Source organism: Leptosomus discolor, chromosome 1 (genome assembly GCF_034619465.1).
Source record: "Leptosomus discolor isolate bLepDis1 chromosome 1, bLepDis1.hap2, whole genome shotgun sequence".
Taxonomy (NCBI): Eukaryota; Metazoa; Chordata; class Aves; order Leptosomiformes; family Leptosomidae; genus Leptosomus; species Leptosomus discolor.
This window is the reverse complement of record NC_141391.1, coordinates 116,493,666-116,515,129: the sequence shown is the minus strand read 5'-3', so window position 1 is coordinate 116,515,129 and position 21,464 is coordinate 116,493,666. Positions and strand designations below refer to the sequence as shown.

At 44.3% G+C, this 21,464-nt stretch overlaps 1 protein-coding gene across 1 annotated transcript; it reads right to left on the bottom strand.

Moving 5' to 3' along the window:
* Nucleotides 1–19,335: 19,335 nt before the first annotated feature.
* On the bottom strand, nucleotides 19,336–20,436 carry HTR1F (5-hydroxytryptamine receptor 1F). The gene has a single exon (XM_009962100.2). The coding sequence runs from the start codon at nucleotides 20,434–20,436 to the stop codon at nucleotides 19,336–19,338; it is 1,101 nt and encodes a 366-aa protein (XP_009960402.1).
* Nucleotides 20,437–21,464: the final 1,028 nt, after the last annotated feature.

Here is a 21,464-nt window from a genome sequence, read left to right as displayed (position 1 = left end):
AGCAAGCAACCCCTGTCCCACTATCTTGATAACAGTGGCAGAAAGTTACTGTCCTGAGGTACTATTTCAGCTTTGCTCACTTGGCTTTCATCTCTGACAGGAGTAATCCATCTGTAGCTTAGTGGGGTTTTTTGGATGCATTTCATACCGTCTGCTTCAGTTGCAGTGTGTGGTTTACAGAGGGGGCTTGGGACTGTGAGTACTAAGTAGGCTAGGTCCTCATAGCTGAGCATTCACAAGTAGCTACTTGCATTTGTTCACAAATAATTTATTGCTGAGTTACCTGGGAGGCTATTGCTGCATGGTTAAGAAAAGACCAAATATCCACATTGGGTTAGAGAAAATATAAATGAAGTCTAGGAATAATTTAGGTTGGAAAGGACTTCTGGAAGTCATCTGGGCCAAACCCCTGCTCAAAGCAGGGCTAACTTCAATGCTGTATCCTGTCTTGAACACTGGCCAGCAGCCAAGAGGAGGAAAAAATAGAAAAATACAGCTATCTTGCACTTGAAAACCTCTCCTAGCTTTTTACAGTCAAGAATGTAGGACTTCGAGGTGGAGGTTGCATTTGAATCCTCTCTTAATAGACATTGATAAACCTGCCCTGCATGATGACTCTAATCTCTTAACCCATTTATTGATTGTAATCTCCAAAATAAACTTCAGCATGAGTTCCACTAATTTAATTATGTTCTGTGAAAAAATATTTATGCTGGTGTTTGACACCTGCTTCTTGATCATTTTACATATGTGCCTCCTGAAGAAGCTAAGTGGCCTGAAAGGAAAACAAAGCAACAAAATGGCAAATAGGGTGGGGTGTTCTCTGCTGTGGTGGTTGTTTTTTTAAAGGGTGGCCCCAGAACAGAGGATGGCAAGTTCAGCTGAGTGAGTAATGGAGGAAATAAAGAGGCTTCCAGAGATATTAAAGACAGGAGGCAGAAGGTGTAAGACATATACTGGAAGGTTTTTAAGTATGAAGTATCTCCACTATGAGTAGTGGGACAGAAGCCCTGTGGGTCAGGCATGCAGGTAGGGGCAGTGTGGTAAAATGCCAGTGGAGAAGCGATGATACAGTGGAAAAGAGGCTACACAGACCTTCATTACAGCACCTGGAAGTTAGGTGCTGAGAAGAGGAGGGAGAAATGAGGTGGAACTGAAGGCTTGTTCCCTTGCAAGAAGAAAACAATCAACAAGTAGCAAGAGAAGCAGAAGTAAGTGGCAAAGAAGAGCAATGCAGCTCACTCCTTGAAAAGAGAGGCAAAAGTCAGAGGTCTGTTAGTAACTCACGGCTTCAAGAGAGAAAACATCAAGAGGGAGAAGCATTAAGACCTTGAGGAAAAACCAGAAAAACAAAATAGCAGGCTGGTCAGGCTAGGTGGACAGCCAGGATACACTGGGCCACTTAGTGAGTTTGGTGATGCTATCAGTGTCAATAGAGCTGGTGGCAGAGGGCACCCCAGCAGCACTGTGGGTCTGCCCCAGGAAGGTGTGGGGGGACGATGTTGCCCCTTCTGCCTGTCTCTCCTTGGCCAGCAAAGGCCCTTGGATGACTTAGGAGGGTCATGAGCACAGTAGTGCTTAGCCTAACAGTTCAAAAAGATCCTAGCTCTCTTTTATGTGTGTTAGCTGATAAATGATTGCATCACACTTCACAGTTATATATATGTTACTCGTTTTGCCTGGCTAAAGGTGCCCAAACAGTTAAACTGACTCAAAGGAGAGGCTGTAACAACATGTGCCCAGGATGAAGGACAGTAGGGAGAAGACCCCAGAGATTCCCCTGCCTCCAAAAGGGGACATCTAGGAGTGTGAACAACCCTCGTTGAGGAAAAACTGGTTAGGTTGACACCAGTGAGTGGGAGGATCATGGACTGCAGCCCAGAGGAAGGACCTGGCACACGGTGTTGAGGTTGAAGAAGATCCTGAAGGTCATAGGAAGGATCAGCAGTGGAATTTTCTCTGTTAAGACAAACATCAGTACCTGCAGTGAATCAAAAATAACTGTGCCAGAATGATACTTAAAGCATGTTCACATGAGCTTTGGTAAAATACTTTTAGTCCTCGGAAGGAAGTGTGAAAGCCAGAAAAATTATTGCAGATCGGTACAGTCAGTACAAGGACTGTGGTTAGGAGGAAAAGCCATGTAAAGGGGGCTTGTCTGAGGATGGATAACACTGAAGACATAGTTGCCTGGGATCCAACTTAACAAGACTTATGAGAAGAGCTTTAAACTAAGAAATGAGGAAAATTATTTGGGAGAGTAGTGAAATCCTTACAGCTGTTTTTATAATACAAGAAGAAGGGGAAGAAAGGAGTAATGCCGCTGCCAACTGTAGTCAAGTTGGCAATATCAATAGTCAAATTATTTATGTTTACATGGCTAGAAAGTATGTGGTCAATAGGTGACAACAGACATGCCTGTGTATTCACACCAGGCAAGCATATTGCAGGTGATGTGCAGAGCATGAAACTGAATATGGTGTTGGCTGCATTGAGGTGGAATAGCAGCAGTGATTATTACATGACAAGGAGAAATCACGTTGGAAATGCACTATACAGAAATGATAGAAATAACAGTTTAAAGGTAGTGGAGGAGTAGAATCATATTTTAAAGATGTTAAGAAATTATAAAAAAAAGTGATAAAGTTGATTAGTTATGATCAAAATCATTCTAGGAAAGGATGTCAAAGGAGGCCCTTCTGGGATAGACTGGGGAGCTGAATTTGGATATGAACAAAGAATTATTTAATGCTATTAGAGAGAGAAATACTCCTGAGATTTATGTCACAGGAAACTAATTTCTCAGTCATCAACACTGGAAACCACTAGCAATCACAGGCCATGGGTGTGACAATCAAAGATCTGTTTAACTGAGCAGTCAATGAACCAACAAAGGGTGGTACTACTTAAAATTTTGTTTCTGTCACTAACATCAACAACTTAAAGGATATAGTTTTAGAAAAAACTTTGAGCAAGAAGTGAGGTGTATCTAGTTGATGTGACCTGGAATGTGGGTTTGTGACTCTTAGTTTTAGAGGGGGTAAACCGTGCACAACTGGAGGGAGTTAAACGGTGAAGAAAGGACTAAGCAGCTCAAGATTTCACTTTAAATAAAGCCTGGAATTTCTTTATGTTAAAGATGTAAAACTGTTGGCGACTCCTAAAGCAAAGGAAACAATAGCCCTAGCCAGCTCTGGAAATAAGGGTAATTTCTCTTGAAATTGATATTAGGAACACAGAGACCCTCCAATGACAGGGAAAAATGGCAAAGAGACCCTTCTTAAAGATCAAGAAGCTCAGAGAGAAAATGGGAATTGCCAGCAGCTGTGCTAAGGCGGGTCTTGCAAAATACCTTCAAATGCTAAGCCGTGGACTCTCTCAGGATGCGTGCAAGAAGAGCTGTTGTGGGAACAGCCTTCATCTCTGAAGCCCTCATCACGTCCCCATAGTTTGGGAGAGGCTGGGGACCCTGTGGGGCTTGTGTTTGCAGTAATGCACAATCAGTGGTCTGTAAGCAGAAAAAAGGCTGGGGGGGGGGGGGGGGGGGGCAGGGTAAGAACCACCACAGATAAAAGTTTGGGGTTTTTTCTGTATCAAGGGGAACATTTTGGTTCAAGTTTGCTTTCAGCACGTGATGAAGTGGGCTGGGCCAGGCCCTCTTTGGCCTGAGACAGCTGTTTAGCGCAGAAAGCGTCAGGGCAAGCAATGAAAAGGCTGGAGAAGTAATACCGACAACGTCTTTCAGTACAAAGTGTTAGGAAATCTTAATCATTAGTCTCATCACTAGCTTGATGTGCAACGACTTTACATCAGAGGATTCATCAGGTGCTTAGGCAGAGAAGAAAATGAACAAATCTGTCTAGACACAAGGCGAACATTCAAGACGACTCTCATTAATCCGCCCAAGAAGGATGTACCTCTCCTCAAACCCTATGGCGACTGGATCAGAAAACAACAGGCTGTGATGATGGAACAACAATTGGCTGGCATGTAGGTGGCTTTACCCATGTCTGGAAGATCACACCCCTTCCTTGGGATACCAAGTGGTAGTCTGGGGAATTATCTTAGCCTAATATGGAACAAACAGAGGGGAAATTTGATTCTGGACTTCCACAGAAACATGCTCAACATTTTGCTTCCTGGCTTCTTATAAAATTCCCTCCTGTAAGTCATTTTTCACTTTCCAGTATCTCTGACCACACAAGCTGACTACAGCATTGCTCATTCCTGCTAATTACTTGTAAAGCCTCTGATTTTTTTTTGTGTTTTGTTTTACCTTAAAATCCCACCCGAGTCCCAGGTTTCTTGCTTGGTTTACTCTGTGACTATGGAAGAAATCTAATGTTTGTGTGTCTTAAAATGATTGAAAACTCAGCGGACCTGGACAGCACAGCTGCCAATGGCAAATTAAAAAGATCCCAATTGTACTGTTTTCTGAAGCCTTAGCCATGATTTTGAACAGTAGGGGTTAAAAATAATTATACTAGCTAAAAGTAATGAATACCTATATTCTTTCAGCAAATATCTACTCTAGACCCTGCACTTTTATGTCAAAGGAGCTCCCTTCCTTATTTTCTGATTATAACATTTTGCAGACTTTTAAACATGATATAATGAAGCCTAAGAAGAGAATAAGATAATGTTGTAGTAATTGAGGAGACTTGGGTTTAATTCTTCGCTGCTGTTTTCTTTTGTTATCTCAGCAAGTAGGTTTTTTCTCTCTGCTTTGATGCTTCAACTCTAACTGAGGACAACAGCACTTACCTCATTTTTCCTGGAGAAGAATTACTTTAATCACTATAAAAGACAACTAAGAGCTCAGATGCTACAGCAAGAGGGTGTTAAATACAACAATCAACAGAAGTAGAAACACACACACACACACACCCCCCGGCTCCCGATGTTTAAGGCTGGATTATTTAAATATCTCAATTCGTTTGTTGTGCATTCTGTGAACGTGGGAGGTGAGGGTACCAATAACATCTGCATCTCAGTGGGTTAAAGATCTGAACCCTGCTGCCGACTCAAATCTTGGTCTTACTGATACAAATGTCTTTTCAGCTGTTAATCTCTGATGCAGAAAAAGGCTGTAGAAAAACTACACGTCTGTGAAACGGAAGAGCGGGATGAGCTTGTTTTTTCTGTTTGTTAGAACAGGAGATAAGGTATTTATGAATTGTGCTTGTGCTGCCTGAATTTTGTGGCTAGATTGTTATGCTTGGGCCTAGTAACGTATTTAACCAACTTAGAAAAAGAGATGAGTTGATCCGCAAGATCAGTAAAGAAATATGTTGGGATAGGGGAACAAGTTTACTTCATGTTTGCTGATTATTTGCATAGCACATTGATCCCCCATAGCTATAAAAGCTACAAAAGACACTGGCTAATGCCTTTGGATTTGATGAACTTCAGACAGAAGCAGCCTGGAAGGAAGGAATTCTCCAGTTACCTCTGGGCAAAACAGCCACCTGACAGAGAAAACTGCTGATTGATAGCGCTGTTACTCAGATAAATGTCTAAGTTTATCCCCAGTTTCTTTTTCTTTAATCCCCATTTTCTTGGGGAGCATTCTTTAGTCTTTTGGAGACAGGGCAACATCTTTATTTTTGCACTTCACTGGTTTATGCTTGAAAAAACTCTAGGTTCTCAACTTTGTTGTCTTGTCACACCTGCAAATGGAAAAACATGAATTTTTGGGCAATAACTCTGCAAGCAGAAGCTGTGTGTCAGACTGGCTGTCTTGTGGTCTGTGAAGCCTCTCTGGGCAAAGCAGTGGGCCACCTGTGGATAAGTGGCTTGTACCAGTGTGAGGGGAGAGAAGATCGTGATGATGGGGCTGGAGCAACAAAACCATCCCAATGTGTGGGCCATAGTATGAAAGAGGGAAATAGAAATATACCTCTAAAAGAGCAGGAGAGAGATGGTAGCAGAAACGAGTCTTTTACTGGATTAGTAAATTATTATTTTGTATTTACATTTCAGGTAACAGCAATGCTTTAAGTGTACATACACCCAGACCAGGAAATGCATTGCTGAAGAAAGTGATACTCATTGTGCCTCTTCCTGGCAACAAACACCAGAGTCATCCGGGGCATTTTCATGCCAGCCTGCTCTACACTGTTGCTGCAGCATGATGCTAAGCAAATGGCAAGCTGTACTAATTGGTCAGCAGGGGATTTCCTTACATAAAAGAGGCCCTCAAAGGGCTCAGAAGTGCCGACACCTTAACACAGCTTAACGACAGCGGTCTATATAGGAGGTAAGGCTTGTGTTTAAGTGGAGGTACTGTAGGGATACAGGCCTGGCAGCTTCCTTGGCTGTGCATGTGGGCTGGCCTTTCCGTGCCTGCAGCGACCTCAGCCCTGTGGAGCCGAGAGCCAACATGTTCCTTCCTTGTCCTGCAGTTGCAGGCAGAGGGGACACCAGCTCAGCTGAACAGAGGAAGACCTGTTGGCAAGGTGCTCTGGTGCTCTCCCTAGGTGCTGGGTTGTGGGTTTCACTCCTTTTGGTTGTGCTTCAAGCCACATTCAGCAACCTGGCTCACCATCAGTCTTCATTTCCTTTTCAAGGGCCTGGGGAAGCTGCTGTCCTTACCTGTTTTAGATCATTAACTTGCTTCATTTTACCTTAGGCCTTTGACGGATCCCTTCTGTAATGTAGAGAAGAGGTCTTTTTATATGTATGATCTCTTGTATTGCTGATGATATTGTTTCAACTTCTTGCCTGTTTCAGCGATGAAATGCCAGGAGATGTGTTTGAGCAAGGAGACCTTCCGTGCTAGAACGTTTGTCTGGGTACGTCATGTAGTGTCAGAAAGAAATATGTTGGGATAGGGGAATAAGTTTACTTCATATTATATGGTTAAATGTTTTGGGTAGAAAGAGTCCCTGAGTTATTTCTGCATCAAATGAATGTTAAATATTGTGATGAGTACTATCTGGCAAAAAAATCCTACCCACGCTTTCCTGGGCTATTGAATAAGAGGATGTGGTTTGCACCACCTTATGACCATGCTGAATGTAAAGATATTGTTTGTATAGCTCCCTAAACAACCTGAAAATGTGAGCTCTCCACTAACTATTTAAAACTAGCTTTTCTTTAGGGTGTCTAAATATCTGTAATCACCCGAATCCTACTTCCTTTACAGCAATATATCCTGCAGCAGAAGGGAATGAGATGGGATCGTACTGCAACTGTGTATTTACTTGGAAATGCAGCATAGATAACTAACTGGTCTCACACTTATGAAAGATTTGGAATAATCTTTGGTTTGATTTTTTTATCCCACTTAGAATTCAACAAAACTTAGAAAAAGAAATAAATTTCCAGGTCTGGTAACTTTTTGTCTGTATGATGGTGAAAGAGAGCATACAGGAGAGAAAAAAAATGAGAAGAGATGTTTACAGAAGCACAGGAGTGCTTTTTTCCTTTCCACTTCACAAAGTAGCTCAAATGCTCCTGCACTGCCTATATATATTAAAAAAAAAAAAAAAAAATTCAAGCTGCAAGTGAATTGCATAAGCAGTTCTAGATGCACTTTTCCCATAACAGGAACGGAATTGATCAGCTGATAGGGACCAACTGAAGCACTTGGGTAGAAATCAATGATTAGGCAATGCAAGAGAGAAAATCCCTTAGCGTGAAAAAGGCCAGAGGAATTAGGAAGAGTCCTTTCAGCTTCTGACTTCTTCTTTTTCCCAGAAAAGATCTGCCATCACATATCGCTTATGTTTGGTAATTTCTAACTGTGGAAAGGATTGTTTATGACACTTTTGCTCTATGTTTGTGCACACATATTTGTGTGGCCTATACATTTCTTTTTTTTCTACTTTTTCCAGTCTCAGTTGAGATTTTAAAGCTTACCTAGTCAGTATCTGCAGCTTGCGTGGATACTATATCCAAATCACACCTTGGACGCTCCCAAAGATTTTTGATTGTTATAATCCTCTTTTTTCAAGGCTGGCTAGGGGACCCTCAACCATGCCTTCCTGCAAGTACATGGCTTTGTCACGTGGGAAACTCTTCAGTCCATTTTTCTCTCCCCTTCCCTAGTGTGATCTTGTGACAGGAACATAGCAAGGACATATATTAACTTCAACACTTCCTCCTTTCCTGCCTCTATGTTCTTACTGTATTTTAATGCATTTCTCTTCTGTATTTCCATCCTTCTCCATCTGCCTCCCTCTCTGTTGAGACTAGTCATAAAAAGCTGAAAACTATGTCATGAATGCGTTGCTGTCAGAGTTTCAGGCAGTTAGACAATATTTATTGGTGGAGTACACCTCCTGGGCTGTAATCGCACATCCACCGCTGCAGTCTGCTCCGAACCAGGTACTCCAGATGCAGTCCAGCAAACAGGGAAGACGAGCATTCAAACTCCCGGATTGCTGCTCTCGCAAATGTGTTTGTGTTACGTGCTCACTGCCCTCCAAACCTGGATGATTTGTAACCTGCTACCCAGTATGCCACAAAATCCAGGGACCCTGTCAGTAGAATTTAACAGAAAACATATGAAGACAATAAGACTTAAATTATGTTGAAGTGTGACTCATTTCTGTTTCCTAGAATGAGATTTCAGTCATTGACCAGTCTATAGATTCAGAGCACAATTCTCCACTGCCCTGTGCCTTGCTTTGTCCTTTACACCAGTGCAGTATGAGAGGGGTTACGGCTTTTGGCCACTTTACAGAGTACTGTGCAACAGCAAAAGGTTGTGAAGAACAACTGTGAATGAAACCTCTAGTCTGGTAACTGCAAACAAGTCCAAATCAAAAAGAGTTGTTATAATTAATATCAATACTTTAAATGGAAAGATGAGTTGTTACTTCCTACATCCTTGGTATTGCTCATGACTCCTTGGAATTTAATCCTGAAATAAATCCAATAACATACCGTGAAAGAAACAGCTTATCTAGAAATCAACCTAGAAACTTTTAACCTGCCACTGAAGCCTGTACCGGGGGAGCTCATCTCTGGTGATTTGTAATTTATTTTTTTTTCCCCTACGTACATTTCCAAACTGCGTAGATGTTTCTGCACACCTTTTCAAATGACAGTTGTTCCTGCCCATTGCTTGGGAGGCCTCACAAACATCGCTGAACTCTCTAGACTTGACAACTTTAATTGAAATGCCCTACAGTCTCATTCAGCTAACAAGATGTTACACAGACATAAACTACCTCAATCTTGAAGCAGCAAAGAGAGGAAGCAAATGTCATGGCCCCTCCTTCTTCCTAGGAGACCTCCATTGTCACCACCACTTGGTTGTCCCTGGAGCCTCATGCTGCAGAAGTATTAACCCAGAGGAAAGCCGTATCACAACTCTGTTCCCTTCTCCCACCGACCTAGCCACCTGCTGCGTGCTCAGTGGCCTCTTTTGGGTTATTGTCCTAGCAACCACCCCTTATGTTGCTGTGTACATTAACCTTCAACTGAAACTGTTCTTCGTGTGCATGTGTGTCAGTGTGTTCCTCGTTGCCCTAAGTCTCTAAATTACTGGACACTGGTCATTAACGATCAAGCCCTAATGAAGGGGAGTGCAGGCAGGCATATGGGGTCTGAGCACCTTGCTGGGAAGGACAGGGATCCCATCCCGATGCCTCCCCACCTTGCCGGGCCCTTCGTACTGCCAGGTGCTAACCCCCACCCGAGGGTGCACACACACGGCTCTGGCCACGGGGGAGGCCTGCAGAGCTGCACTAGGCGACCGCCTGGCCCCGGGCAGCACCGCCTGCGATGCTGGGGACAACGGGGAGTGGGGGTTCAGCCAGATGGACCCTGGCTGCCAGAAGAGCCGACCTTGTGGGCAGGCCGGAGCGGGTGTGGGAAGAACGCTGCTCAAGCGAGGCCGGGGAGGCAGCCAAGCTTGCGAGGGGGGACCCCCGGTCCGGGGGGGGGGCGCGGCCCCCGGCTGCCCGTGGGGAAGGGCGGGGGTAGGGGAGAGCTCTGGCCCTCCGGGGCCCGGCGGGCCCTCGGCCGTGAAGCCCGGCGGAGGCGGCCGAGCGGGCAGGCCGCGCTCCTGGGGCCGCTAGGGGGAACTGCCCGCCCGGGAAACGGCGACCCGCCCGCTCGTACAACGGCGGGTCCTCCGGCTGTGGGCGTCCCCCCGGCTCGCCTTGCCCGGTGCTGGCCAGCGGGCATGACCCAAATCCAGGCACCGCAGCAGGCGCCCTTCGGCATGAATGGCCTGGGACAGCCAGGACAACTTAAAAATCACCTCCTGTTTCTCCTGTTTCCCAACCCCCCTGTTTTGTATGCTATGTGATGTCTTGCCTTCAGATAGACTGGCCTTTCTTTTCAAAGCCCGCACAGTGGCTCAGACCTGTCAGAGCCAAGGCACCTCGTGAGCAGAGGGGTTGAGCTGCCGCCCTGCTCGTCCGGTTTTGGCTCTGGTTTTGCTTCCCCCCCGGGCAGGCGGGAGGGTGACTGCGAGGTGGACACATGGGCGCTGCAGCTGCCCATACCCTGCGGAGCGGGCCTCGGGCTGCCCGCCGCAACCTTCGCAAAGTGTCCTGTGGCTGAGGCAAAGCTGCTCGGCCCTTTGAGAGCTTCCCCGCGAACAGAGGCCGAATCCAGCCCTCGGCAAAAGCTTGCTCTGCTGCTCTGGCTTTTGTCCTCTCTGACGCTTCTTGTGCTGTGTTTCCTTGTCTGCACGGCTGTAACGCCTTGCTCTTCCCTCAGTTTTACTTGTATGGCTAAGGATGAGAGAAGGCAGAACAGGTTCTCATTTCATAGCCTTCCTCATTCTCCTGAAGGATCTTTAAATGAGCTCTTTTGTCCAGTAGCACAAAATAAGTCAAGCCTTCTACTGAAATAACTCTTACCTTTCATTCACGGTGTGCGTTGTGTTGTGGGTAAGAACAGTTAGAGCATGGAGTAAGGTGAGTAGAAGGGGTGGTTCAGATGGGTGTTACTTGATTTATTTTCTGTTGAATCCAGACTATTTTTTTTTTTTTTTTTGGTCTGGTTTGCAGGTTTAGAGCTTGGAGGGTGTTTCAGTTGATTTTTGTTATTCTTCTCCATTCAAAGAAAAAGAAGTGGTGAAGTAAATTGGTTATGAAGTGCTTTAATGCCATATGCAGTGAGCTGGAGCCACAGACGAAGACCAGGCTGGAGGGGCTGGGGAGGATTGGCACACACCAGGGTATTTAACAAGGAGAGGCAGGAAACATGGTAATGGTTTGACATTGCGTAACTTGTGTTTGTGGAACATAAAGCCAGCTGAGTGTAGATTCCTAGTCATGACTAAAGCAAGGGACAGTCTCCATCCAGCGTTCTTCCTGTGCTCAAGGTGGCTTTTGGGAGGGCGAGAGGGCAGTGTTGAGATGTACATAAGATTTTAAAAGATGTGCTTTGATATTACTCAAATTTTTTCTCTGCTGTTTGTAGCCTTTAAAATCTCAGTACTTGCAATTCCCCAGTCTCACTGGCTATGCATGCCTGGTGCTGACCAGTATTGTCACACTTGTCTTTGAGAAGGATCCTGCGTGCTCAGATATAGAGTGCTGTGCTGACCCTGTGTGGGATGGAGAAGGCAAAACAACCTCCTCTCCCTCTCTCAGCTCCTGCGAGGTGCCAGGCAGCTTCAAAGTGAACCGGCGCCTGTGTTAGTTGGATCTGAGCTGTGATGAGTTCAAGCAAGTTTATTTCAAGGCTGCCTGGCTCTATACAGAGAAAACTGCTCACTCTTTGTCTCTCCTAGTTGTCCTTCTCCTTCCACTTTTCTGATTTGCTTCACTCCACAGGCCTCGTTTTCTTCCCTCAGACTGTAGTATGTGGTTCCTTGAGCAGTTCAACAGAGGGTTGCTCAGAATCCTGCACCTGGAGAGGAACAACCCCATGCAGTAGTACATGCTGGGGGCTGACAAGCTGTAAAGCAGCATGGCAAAAAAAAGACCTGGGGGCATCCTGGTGGACACAAAGCTGAACATGAGCCAACAATATGCGCTTGCGGCAGAAAAAAAGGCCAATGGCATCCTGGGCTGCATTAGGAGGAGTGTTGCGAACAGGTCGAGGGAAGTGACCCTTCCCTTCTGTTCAGCATTGGTGAGGCCACACCTGAAGTGCTGGATACAGTTTTGGGCTCTTCAGTACAAGAGAGACACAGGACATGCTGGAGAGAGTCCAGCAAAGGGCCACTAAGATGATGAAGGAACTGGAGCATCGCTCCTATGAGGGAAGGCTGAGAATGCTGGGATTGTTCAGCCTGGAGAAGAGAAGGCTTAAGGAAAACTTGTCTACGTATATAAATACCTGAAAGGAAGGTGCAGAGAAGACGGAACAGGGCTCTTTTCAGCAGGCGCTAGTGACAGGACAAGAGGCAGTGGGCCAGAAACACAGGAGGGTACATCTGAATGTAAGGAACACTTTCTTACTGGGAGGGTGACTGAACAGTGGCACAAGTTGCCCAGAGAGGTGGTAGAATCTCTGTCTTCGGAGATACTAAAAGCCATCTGGACATTGTCCTGGGCAGCCTGCTGTACGTGGTCCTGCTTGAGCAGGGGGGTTGGATGAGATGACCTCCAGAGGTCCCTTCCAACCTCAACCATTTTGTGATTCTGTGATTCTCGCGGTAACTTTGAAAACACCCTTTATTCCCTTCTCTTTTGTATGCTGAATGGCACCCCAGGACCTTACCCAGGTTGAGGTTCCTTCTGGGTTCCTACTTCCCTGGGCTTCTGTTTTTCTACCTGTGAAAGGGAGATAAGACCCCATACCTACCTCAGATAATGAGTTAATTAATATTTCTTCCACACTTTGAAAACAAGATGGGAGAAATACTTGTCAAAATGCAAAGGACTGTCAATGAATGAGGTTAGAAACAGACCAGTGGTAATATAACTTATATTTATATGTGTGAAAAGTAAGGTCATGCTTACCTGTTATACATATATATTGGAAAACTGTTTTGGGTTCAAAATCACTACAGTTTACTTGCTGTCAAAGTAGATGGAAGAAAATCCACAACCTGAAAACCCTTAACTTGAATTTTTATCATCTTAAATTCCAATATTTTTACATTTACTTAAGCTGAATGATGACCTCAAGCTTCAGAGCTGAACTTTATGATGACAGGGCATGCAAACCCTGTACTCATCAGCACAGATTGATGAGGTAGTTTGACACTGTCTTGCTAAACATGCTGGAAGGGCTGAAAGAGCCCAGCTCAGTTAGGATAGACAATAAGCTGCAGGAACTGATATTAGGGGACCGTTAATATCTGGTTGAACTCCCCTTGCCAGGGAGGACGGGCCAGATGCTGGCTTGCTCTTTGTTTCGTTACTAGTTAGTATTGACTAAGCTGGCTGCTGGTGGCATTCTCCTTCAAGAAATCTCTTTTTTGCATCTGGTTGGGGAGCAGCACTGATCTGTATTGGGCCCACCTGGTCATGAGTCAGTTCAGGCTGCCTCCTGGCTGCCTCCAAAATAATAGATGGATGTGAAAGATTTTGACTATTTTTGCTGTAAACCAGCTTTGTTCCTGCTGGTTAATAGCATGTGTTTGCGGTAGAACGATCTTCAAGTGACTGCCAGGCTAGAAATGACTGGAGTGCAAACTGTCTGGTTTCTTATTTTGTGGCTGTGGACTGTTTTGTGTAGCTTTGTACTGTGAAATATGGGAAAGCAGGCTTAGCCAAAAGTGAGTTGCTTAGCAGACGCTTGCTGTCATACAAATTAGCCACAGTTTTTGCATCTTGGAATGCTGCCAGCAGAGAGCTAGCTGTTGCATTAAATGTCTACTACCAGTCATGATCTAAACTGAAAGCGAGAAGATTAATCGCTCTTCTAGCATTATCTTAGCAGTTAGTGCTTTTTTGTGGTGTTAAACATGTTTTTTGTCTTTAAACCCAAACCATAAAATACTACTTTGAGTTTCAAATCTATGAGTGTACGGGAAGAACAGGAAAAGGTTTAATTTAGTGAGAGAAAGTGTCATAGAATCATTAGGTTGGAAAAGACCTCTAAGCTCATCAGGTCCAACTGTCAACCTAACACCACCATGCCCACACAACTATGTCCCAAAGTGCCAAATCTAGATGTTTTTTGAACACCTCCAGGGATGGTGACTCCACCACTTCCTTGGGCAGCCTGTTCCAGTGTTTGAGCACTCTTTCAGTAAAGAAGTTTTTCCTAATGTCCAATCTAGACCTCCCCTGCCGCAACTTGAGGCCATTTCCTCTTGTCTATCATGCATGTATAGGAACTATCTTGCTTTAAAGTGGAAAGGGAGGCTAATTTTTTTAGTGCTGCACATCTGGTATGTAACAATGAACACCTTCAAAGCTATAGATTAAATGAATATATGCCTTAAAGAATGGATACAATTGATTTGAGCTACTAGTGGATAATAAGTAACAGCATTCAATAACTATCTTCTTTGACTTTAGTCTGCCTCAACCAAGATTTCTAATACTTAATTGTATAATGTAGTTTGTCTTCCTTGCCTAAAAATATTTCCCTCTGAAATTTTTCTGAATTTCAAAGTTCTTACTTAAGAAGCAACTCACTCGAACATGAAGTAAACAACTGGAATTTAGGAAACTCATACTTGTAAGTTCCTGAGGATATAAGGTTACTCTCAGTCATTGCTTTCTGTAGCAAGTGAGGGAATTGACACCAGAAAGGCTGTTTTGAATTCAGTTGGTAACCTTGACCATTCATGCCAGTGCTGCTGGCTTCTGTTTGTTCTGTTCACTGTAATCTTTCTTCTTAGCCAAGCTCGGTATCACCAAGACTTTAATTTCTTGAGTTACCAAATGATGGCTAGAAACATTAGATCAAAGAAATGTTTATGTTTCTTTTAGAGGTTTAGTTTTCCTGGTTGAGGAGGAAAATAAGAAATTTGACCCAGGCTCCCCAGAAGACAAATGAAAAATCCTGGAAAAAAAAAATCTGTTTAATTCATTTCAGGATTTTGCAGGGGAGGAGGTATCAGCATCTTGCTGGTAATTTTTAGCAGTTCTGCTATTGGTAGTACTGTCCCTGTAGTGCAGCAGCACTTTTTGGAGGAGGGATATGAGAGCCACCACTCGCTCAGAGTGCTCACGAGTGCCTGCTGTGACCAGTAGATGACTGCTGACCCATTAGCTCTCCGTCTGAGAACAGGTGCCCGTGCAGAGATGCAGCTCTCATTTCTAAATGAGACACGGTGTTAGGTTTATGCTTAATCCTTACAGGGCTGCCACAAGGGTTTCCTCTTGCTTTTCTTGCAACACTTATTCTTTGGTATGTAGAGTTCAAAAAAGCCCTTTCTTCCAATGGCTACAGCAGTGACTTTCTCTTTCCCTTCTGCAATGGAATCTGAAATGCAAAGGGCAAATAGTAATGTGTACTTGCCTAGAAATAATGTGCTGAGTTTGTAACTACTGGAGAACATAATTTGGCACATAGTTATTTCCATGTACCTCCCTAGCACCACGAACAATTAGCCACCAGCTGAAGACAGTGACTGCCAAAAGCGCATTTGGATGATGTGGGTGTTTCTGGGTGGTACAGTCATGCGTTAACAAGTGTGACTGCATCACTAAAACAAAAGTATATTTGTATACCCCAGCCCTTTGTGGGGATATGCTATCCTCAAGAGGAAAGGACACCAATAAAGCATCTGGCAGGGAGGAAAGGCAAAGAAATGAGTACAGGATAATGAGGAGTATTTAACTGCTTGCTGTTAGCAAAAACCATCCACCTGAACTGGATATAGTGTTCACAACTGCTTCAGGAATCGTTCGCTGTGAAAGCTGAAGTGGGAGCAGGTCAGCTGCTCCAAATCCAGTTCTCTGGGTGTTAGAAGACATCTAAACTGATGGGCAGATGGGTGGGCAGCAAACGGCAACAGGGAGGGCAACTGCAGCAGGGATAGGGATCCAGGAAGCTTTATGCAAACCCTAGAGAAGTAAACCCTTTCCCTGCAATACACACACAGAGTCTTCTGATAGAGATAGGAAATCAGAGATATTTTTTTCTGTTTGCTGAGGCTGAACTCTCACAGGGCACAGAGCTTCTTGCGAAAAATCTTAGCTCCAGTGCATAAAATCTTGCTCTCTCTTGCTCCTTGAATCCAGTGCTAAGCTCCAGTAGATGCATGTGTACTTCATGGGGAGGGGAGAGCTGCATCCCACAGGTATCTTAACCTTTATGCATTTTGAAAGAGGAACTCATGTTTTTTCTTAACACATCACATGCACAAATAGATGCTGGAGAAGAAATGATACTGTATGGGGTTGTGAGATAAAGTCTTCAGCACAATGGATTCTGTCAGAGAATGAGTGATCTTGCAGTCAGACACAAGAAATGATGGTCCACAAGTGCATTTAATAGGGTAACTACCCACTCGTTTGCTTAGATTTCTTGTAGTTGCATCTTCCACCACTGGGGCGTTGAAGGGTGAGCAGATACAGCTCAGTGAAAATGATACAAAAGAAACCACCCTGCATCTTGATAGATGTTTAGCAGCTTCATTAGATTCAGAGTATAATACTGTTAACAGTGCATAAATGACAGCTATTTTCTGTTTATCTACATTTCATTCTGTTCTTTGAGCTTTATGCATTATTATTTAAATATGAGTATTTTAAGTATCTTTTCTCCCCAAAAGCAACCCCTATTTTTTCCTCCAATTTGATTTCACAAGATATTGTCAAACTTCTCATGTCTAAGAGGATAAATGATATACTCTACCCTCCAGCAGTCATAAAGGGAGAAGCAGGAGGAGAAGAAGTCCTGCCCCTAGGTATCCAATGTTATGACTCAGTACTCAGGAAACGTGGGAAACGGAGTTCTTCAATCTTAAATGTTTCAGTGGGATTTTCTTTGCTGCCTTCTGCTAATCTGCTAATCCTTTTAGAAAGCTGAATTCCATGGCTCTTTCTGGAGACAGTAGAGCACAGCTGATGTTTAAAGCAGTTTTTTCTTTCAGCATGATGCAGCCATTGCCGAGGTCACAGGGGCTGCAGAGGCTGTGCTCTGACTGCAATGGTAGTAAAGTGCACTAGCTTGCACTGAGCATGAGCCAAATTCCATTCTGTCGCATCCTAGGATCTTCATAATTTAGCTGTGCTACTGCTGCGCTAGAGCTACGCGGCATGACAAGTGAACTTTCCATTTGATTCCTGGCTGGGTTAAAATCAACAGGAAAGCAAATGCACCGTTTCTAGTACTTCTGAATATCATCTCATTTGGACCTTGATCTGAAAGCAGAATACAGTAAATTGCAAGTGATGAAAAAAAATTTAGTTCAGTATCTCAGGTTTCAAACCTTACCATCTTGCAAGAAACACCTCTGACAGCTGTTGTGTCAGGTGGTAGCTAGTGGGCAAAATACAAAAAATACTAAACTCCAGAATCTGTAATACAGGAAAGTGAGAGGGGGAGAGAGAAACAACAGTGATGGCTTCTTTCTGGGTTTTCTTGTCTAATGCAAACCACTGCAAGTCTCTTGGAAGAACAACTGCAAAGACTAGTGATACCTTTCCCAAACTAAGGGTGTGCATAGTGCTCTCATGTCTCAGCTTCTTTGTGGTGGCCCTTTGTGGTGGCCCACGTGCCAAACCAGAGCGCCTTTGCAGGGGACTGCTGCTGCTGACAGTGGGGGTTTGTAATTCCTGTAAGGACCCTCAAGTCCCTGTTCCTGCTAGGCAGCATCAAATGGCTGGCAATGAATTCAAAGCCGGAGTCCTAGAGACACAGCCTGAATCTTTGTCCAGAAAAGTGCAAACCCCATCCCTGGGTTCTGATGTGGCTCTTAGCGACTCATCTGCAGTCAGGAGTAAATGCTCACTGCTCTGTTAGTACCCTTAGCTGTCGGCAAACTTGCACTGCTGGTTTTGGGGCAAGGGCTGTTCTTGCATTCATTAGCACTGTGCCTTGGCATCTAGAGCATGTAAATCAAGACTGGACAAGATGCCAGCTCTGAGGCCTTAGAAGGCAGCCCACAAAGGGATTTGTGCATTATGATTATCTTTGACTGAACCAGCTGGCTAGGGCTGGCTGGAGTGCCTACAAGGTCCTTTTGGCTCTGCTGGAACTGGGGACGTGGACTAGATGCTCTAGGTGAATGAGGGGTTTAAAGGTGACAGCCAGTGAGCATCCCACAGGATCCCCTGCCCAGGTTTGCACTGCATACTGAGGTCACTCCCCCCGTCCTTACTGGAGAAGCTGCTGCACAGCCTTTTCCAGAGACCCACGCTGCCAGTGCTGTGGTTGGTCTCTGCTTTCTCATATGCTTGGAAAGAGAGTGCACGCCCTCTTGAAGCAGGTGAGAAAAGACGTAGGGGACATTGGTCTTCTGGGATTGTGGAACTGGCTGAGCCAGAGCTGTCAACCTGTCATTAGGTGGCCCTCAGCCAAACCTCACTAAGCCACACACCACCAGCAATAGTGTGGGGGCCCTGACACAAACTGTGTGGCTGCGTTTGGTGGAAAGTCACAGGGGCCATGGCTGGCCAGGTGTGTGAGGTAGGGATGAGGACATGAAGAAAGGAGTATCTCATGCTTCTCTCCCTTCTAACGTCCCCATAAGGAGGACCAGCTGCTTTTTATGATCTCACCCTCCCTAGTCCCTCCTGAAGTGGTGTCTCAGAGCACCAGGCACTATGTGTACCCAGCTCACCAGAGGTGCCCCAGGTGTCTGCCTGTTTCCCATGGGGATATGTTCATGTCTGTTGTGGGTGCACAATGGCAGAGGGCTCACAACATTGGCTTGCTATGAAACTGGTAACCCATGAAAGCACCTTGCCTGCTGCTGAGGTGCTGCGAGGGCATAACACAGGGAAGTCCTTCATCTACAGGAAAGGCAGGGCTGCAGCTGCACTCAGCTAATCAACATAGGATGATGCTAGATATGTTTAAAGCTACTGCCCTTCGCTGGGAATGGCTTGGCTCTATGCTGCAGGCCTGTGCCAAACTAATAAAATCATGCCTTAATTCCAAGGTGTATTTTCTATCTTCTTATTTGCTATTAGGGTTTAAAACCTGTGTGGTGTTTTACTTAAAATTTCATTGATGACTGAGGGTTACTTTTTTTTAAAATTTTGTCTACATATTTCCTTCATATTTAAGGTAATACCTTATGCTTCAGGCTAGGCAGCTGTGCAAATCCCAACTGGATCAGAGCTACAATATGCTACCCTCTTTTTCCAGACCAAAACTGATCCCAGATGATCCATCTCTTTAAAACTTGAGCAGTTTATGCTCTCGGTACTACTGATACAAAAAAGTCGTAATGTAAATGCAGAGTCTCGGTGCTTTTCCTTAAACACAACAAAAGTCATCTCAGTTATATAATTTTATACAGGTTAAAAAACAATGAGTATGTTCTCCTTATATGAACAAAAGCTCTTAAAGGTATTGTCTACACCGCACAAGCTTCTGGAAGGCTTTCTTGAAATCTTCATTAAAGATTGTGTAGATTAGGGGGTTAATAAGGGAATTTATATATCCCAGCCATGCTAGGAAATTAGACATGTCTTCTGAGATGTGACATCTTTCACAGGTATTAACAACTACTTCTTTTACAAAAAAAGGGAGCCAGCAGATCACAAATGCCCCCAAGATCAGACCCAGCGTAGTTGCTGCCTTTCGCTCTCTTGTGCTAGAAATTCTCTGCTTTTTCCAGGACTTCTCATGCTTAGATTCAGACCTGGGGCTTCGTAGGGTGGTATTGATTTTATCACAGTTCACCAGGGGATCTGATGTCTTCTCTGCTGTGCTGGGCATTGAAGCTGATTTGGTGCTTCTTTCGCCTGTGTCCAAAAGGACTTGTCCATTTACCTCCTCCCTTATGATCCGGCTGACACTTCTTCTGTGAAATGTCTTTGCTGCCTTGTATATCTTATAATAAAGGATCAGAATCAAGGCCAGGGGGATGTAGAAGGCGCCAAAAGTTGAGTAAATGGTGAAAACAATGTGGTCGTGTTTGATGATGCATTCATCATCCCTGCTGGTTGTCTGGTGCCGCCAAAACAAAGGTGGCATGGAGATAAAAATAGATATGATCCATACCACTGCAATCATGATGCCAGCATGCTTAGGTGTCCTTTTCCGTGCATATTCCACAGCATCTGTGATTGCTCTGTACCGGTCCAAAGCAATGGCAGATAGATGCAAGATGGAACATGTGCAACATGTAATGTCCACGCTCAGCCAAATGTCACACACCACTTGCCCCATGATCCAAGTCTCCTTTACAATATAGACAATGCTGAAGGGCATCACTAGGACTGCCACAAGGAAATCAGTCACTGCAAGAGAGCAGATTAGATAGTTGGCGGGGTGGTGGAGCTTTCTTGTCACAATTATTGCAGTCATCACGAGAGAATTGATAGCCGTTGTCATTAGTGCAAGCACAGACAGGGTAATGGAAATGAGAATCTTAGATGTCACCCATTTGAATAGTTCTTCTGATGTACTGTTTTGTTCAGTAGAGTTTATTAAATCCATGTTCCCTTTTAAAGGTAATCTTTACCAGTAGCAGTTACCTGTTGAAAAAGCAAAAACATTTAGAAAGTGCATCCTTAGTCTCCAGGAAGTCTTGATTTTTGCCATCTTAAAAGACTATAGGCCTCAAACTTAAAAGAACCTCAGACATCATTAGAAATTATTTTGGCTCCAGACAGATTTTCCTGGCTAGCACTAAGTGGGATGCTCTGTTTCCAGAATAGAGGCCTCCTCTTTCTCCCTGGTCATGATGTTGAGAAGGGTGTGTTTGCATGGCAGGGGAGAGGAGCGTGCTGTGGTACCTGAGATGGCACTGCCATGCAGGGTGCTGTGTCAGGAAACCAGCCTTGTTCCTCGAGCAGGGCAGTGGCATCAGTGCTGCTCCTGAGGTGCAGAGCCAGACCTCCTGCTAAATACTTGCTCTGAATGGAGTCTTGAAACTGGTTAAATGTGGAAAATCTCATCCTAAAGTAAGTACTAATACTGCTTTTAGGCTAGCACTGTCTACTCGACTAAGCAATGTAATGACTGTTGAAAACTTTAATCCACAGGAAGAAGGCATAATGCTTCTTTTCTCTATATATTTTCCCCATCAGTACATGAGTCCTTCCTTGTGTGTAGATTAGCATGGGCTTTCTACACTGGGACATAGTTTTCAAGAGAAAACAGAAATGTGAAACATTGCAGTACAAACAGGAGAAGAAACAATTGTGCGTTGAAATTTTCATTTTAGAGCTTCCTCTTATGCAGCTCTAAAATCAACAGCTGAATACATTTTAAAGCTTCAGATGGTGGACTTACTGTCTAACTGAAATATTATACATAGATTAGAGTCTTGAGAACATCATTACTTTTCCTCAAGTTTTGCTATTATGTGGTTGCTGCTGAGGAAAACTGCAGAAAACTTGGATGCTAGTTTTTCTGCTAATGACTCTCTCTATGGAAACAGCGTAACTCCTCTTACGGCTCTGCAGGAAGCAAAAAGCAGGGAAATACTGATTAAATAAATTCTCAGTTATGTTCTGGGGATG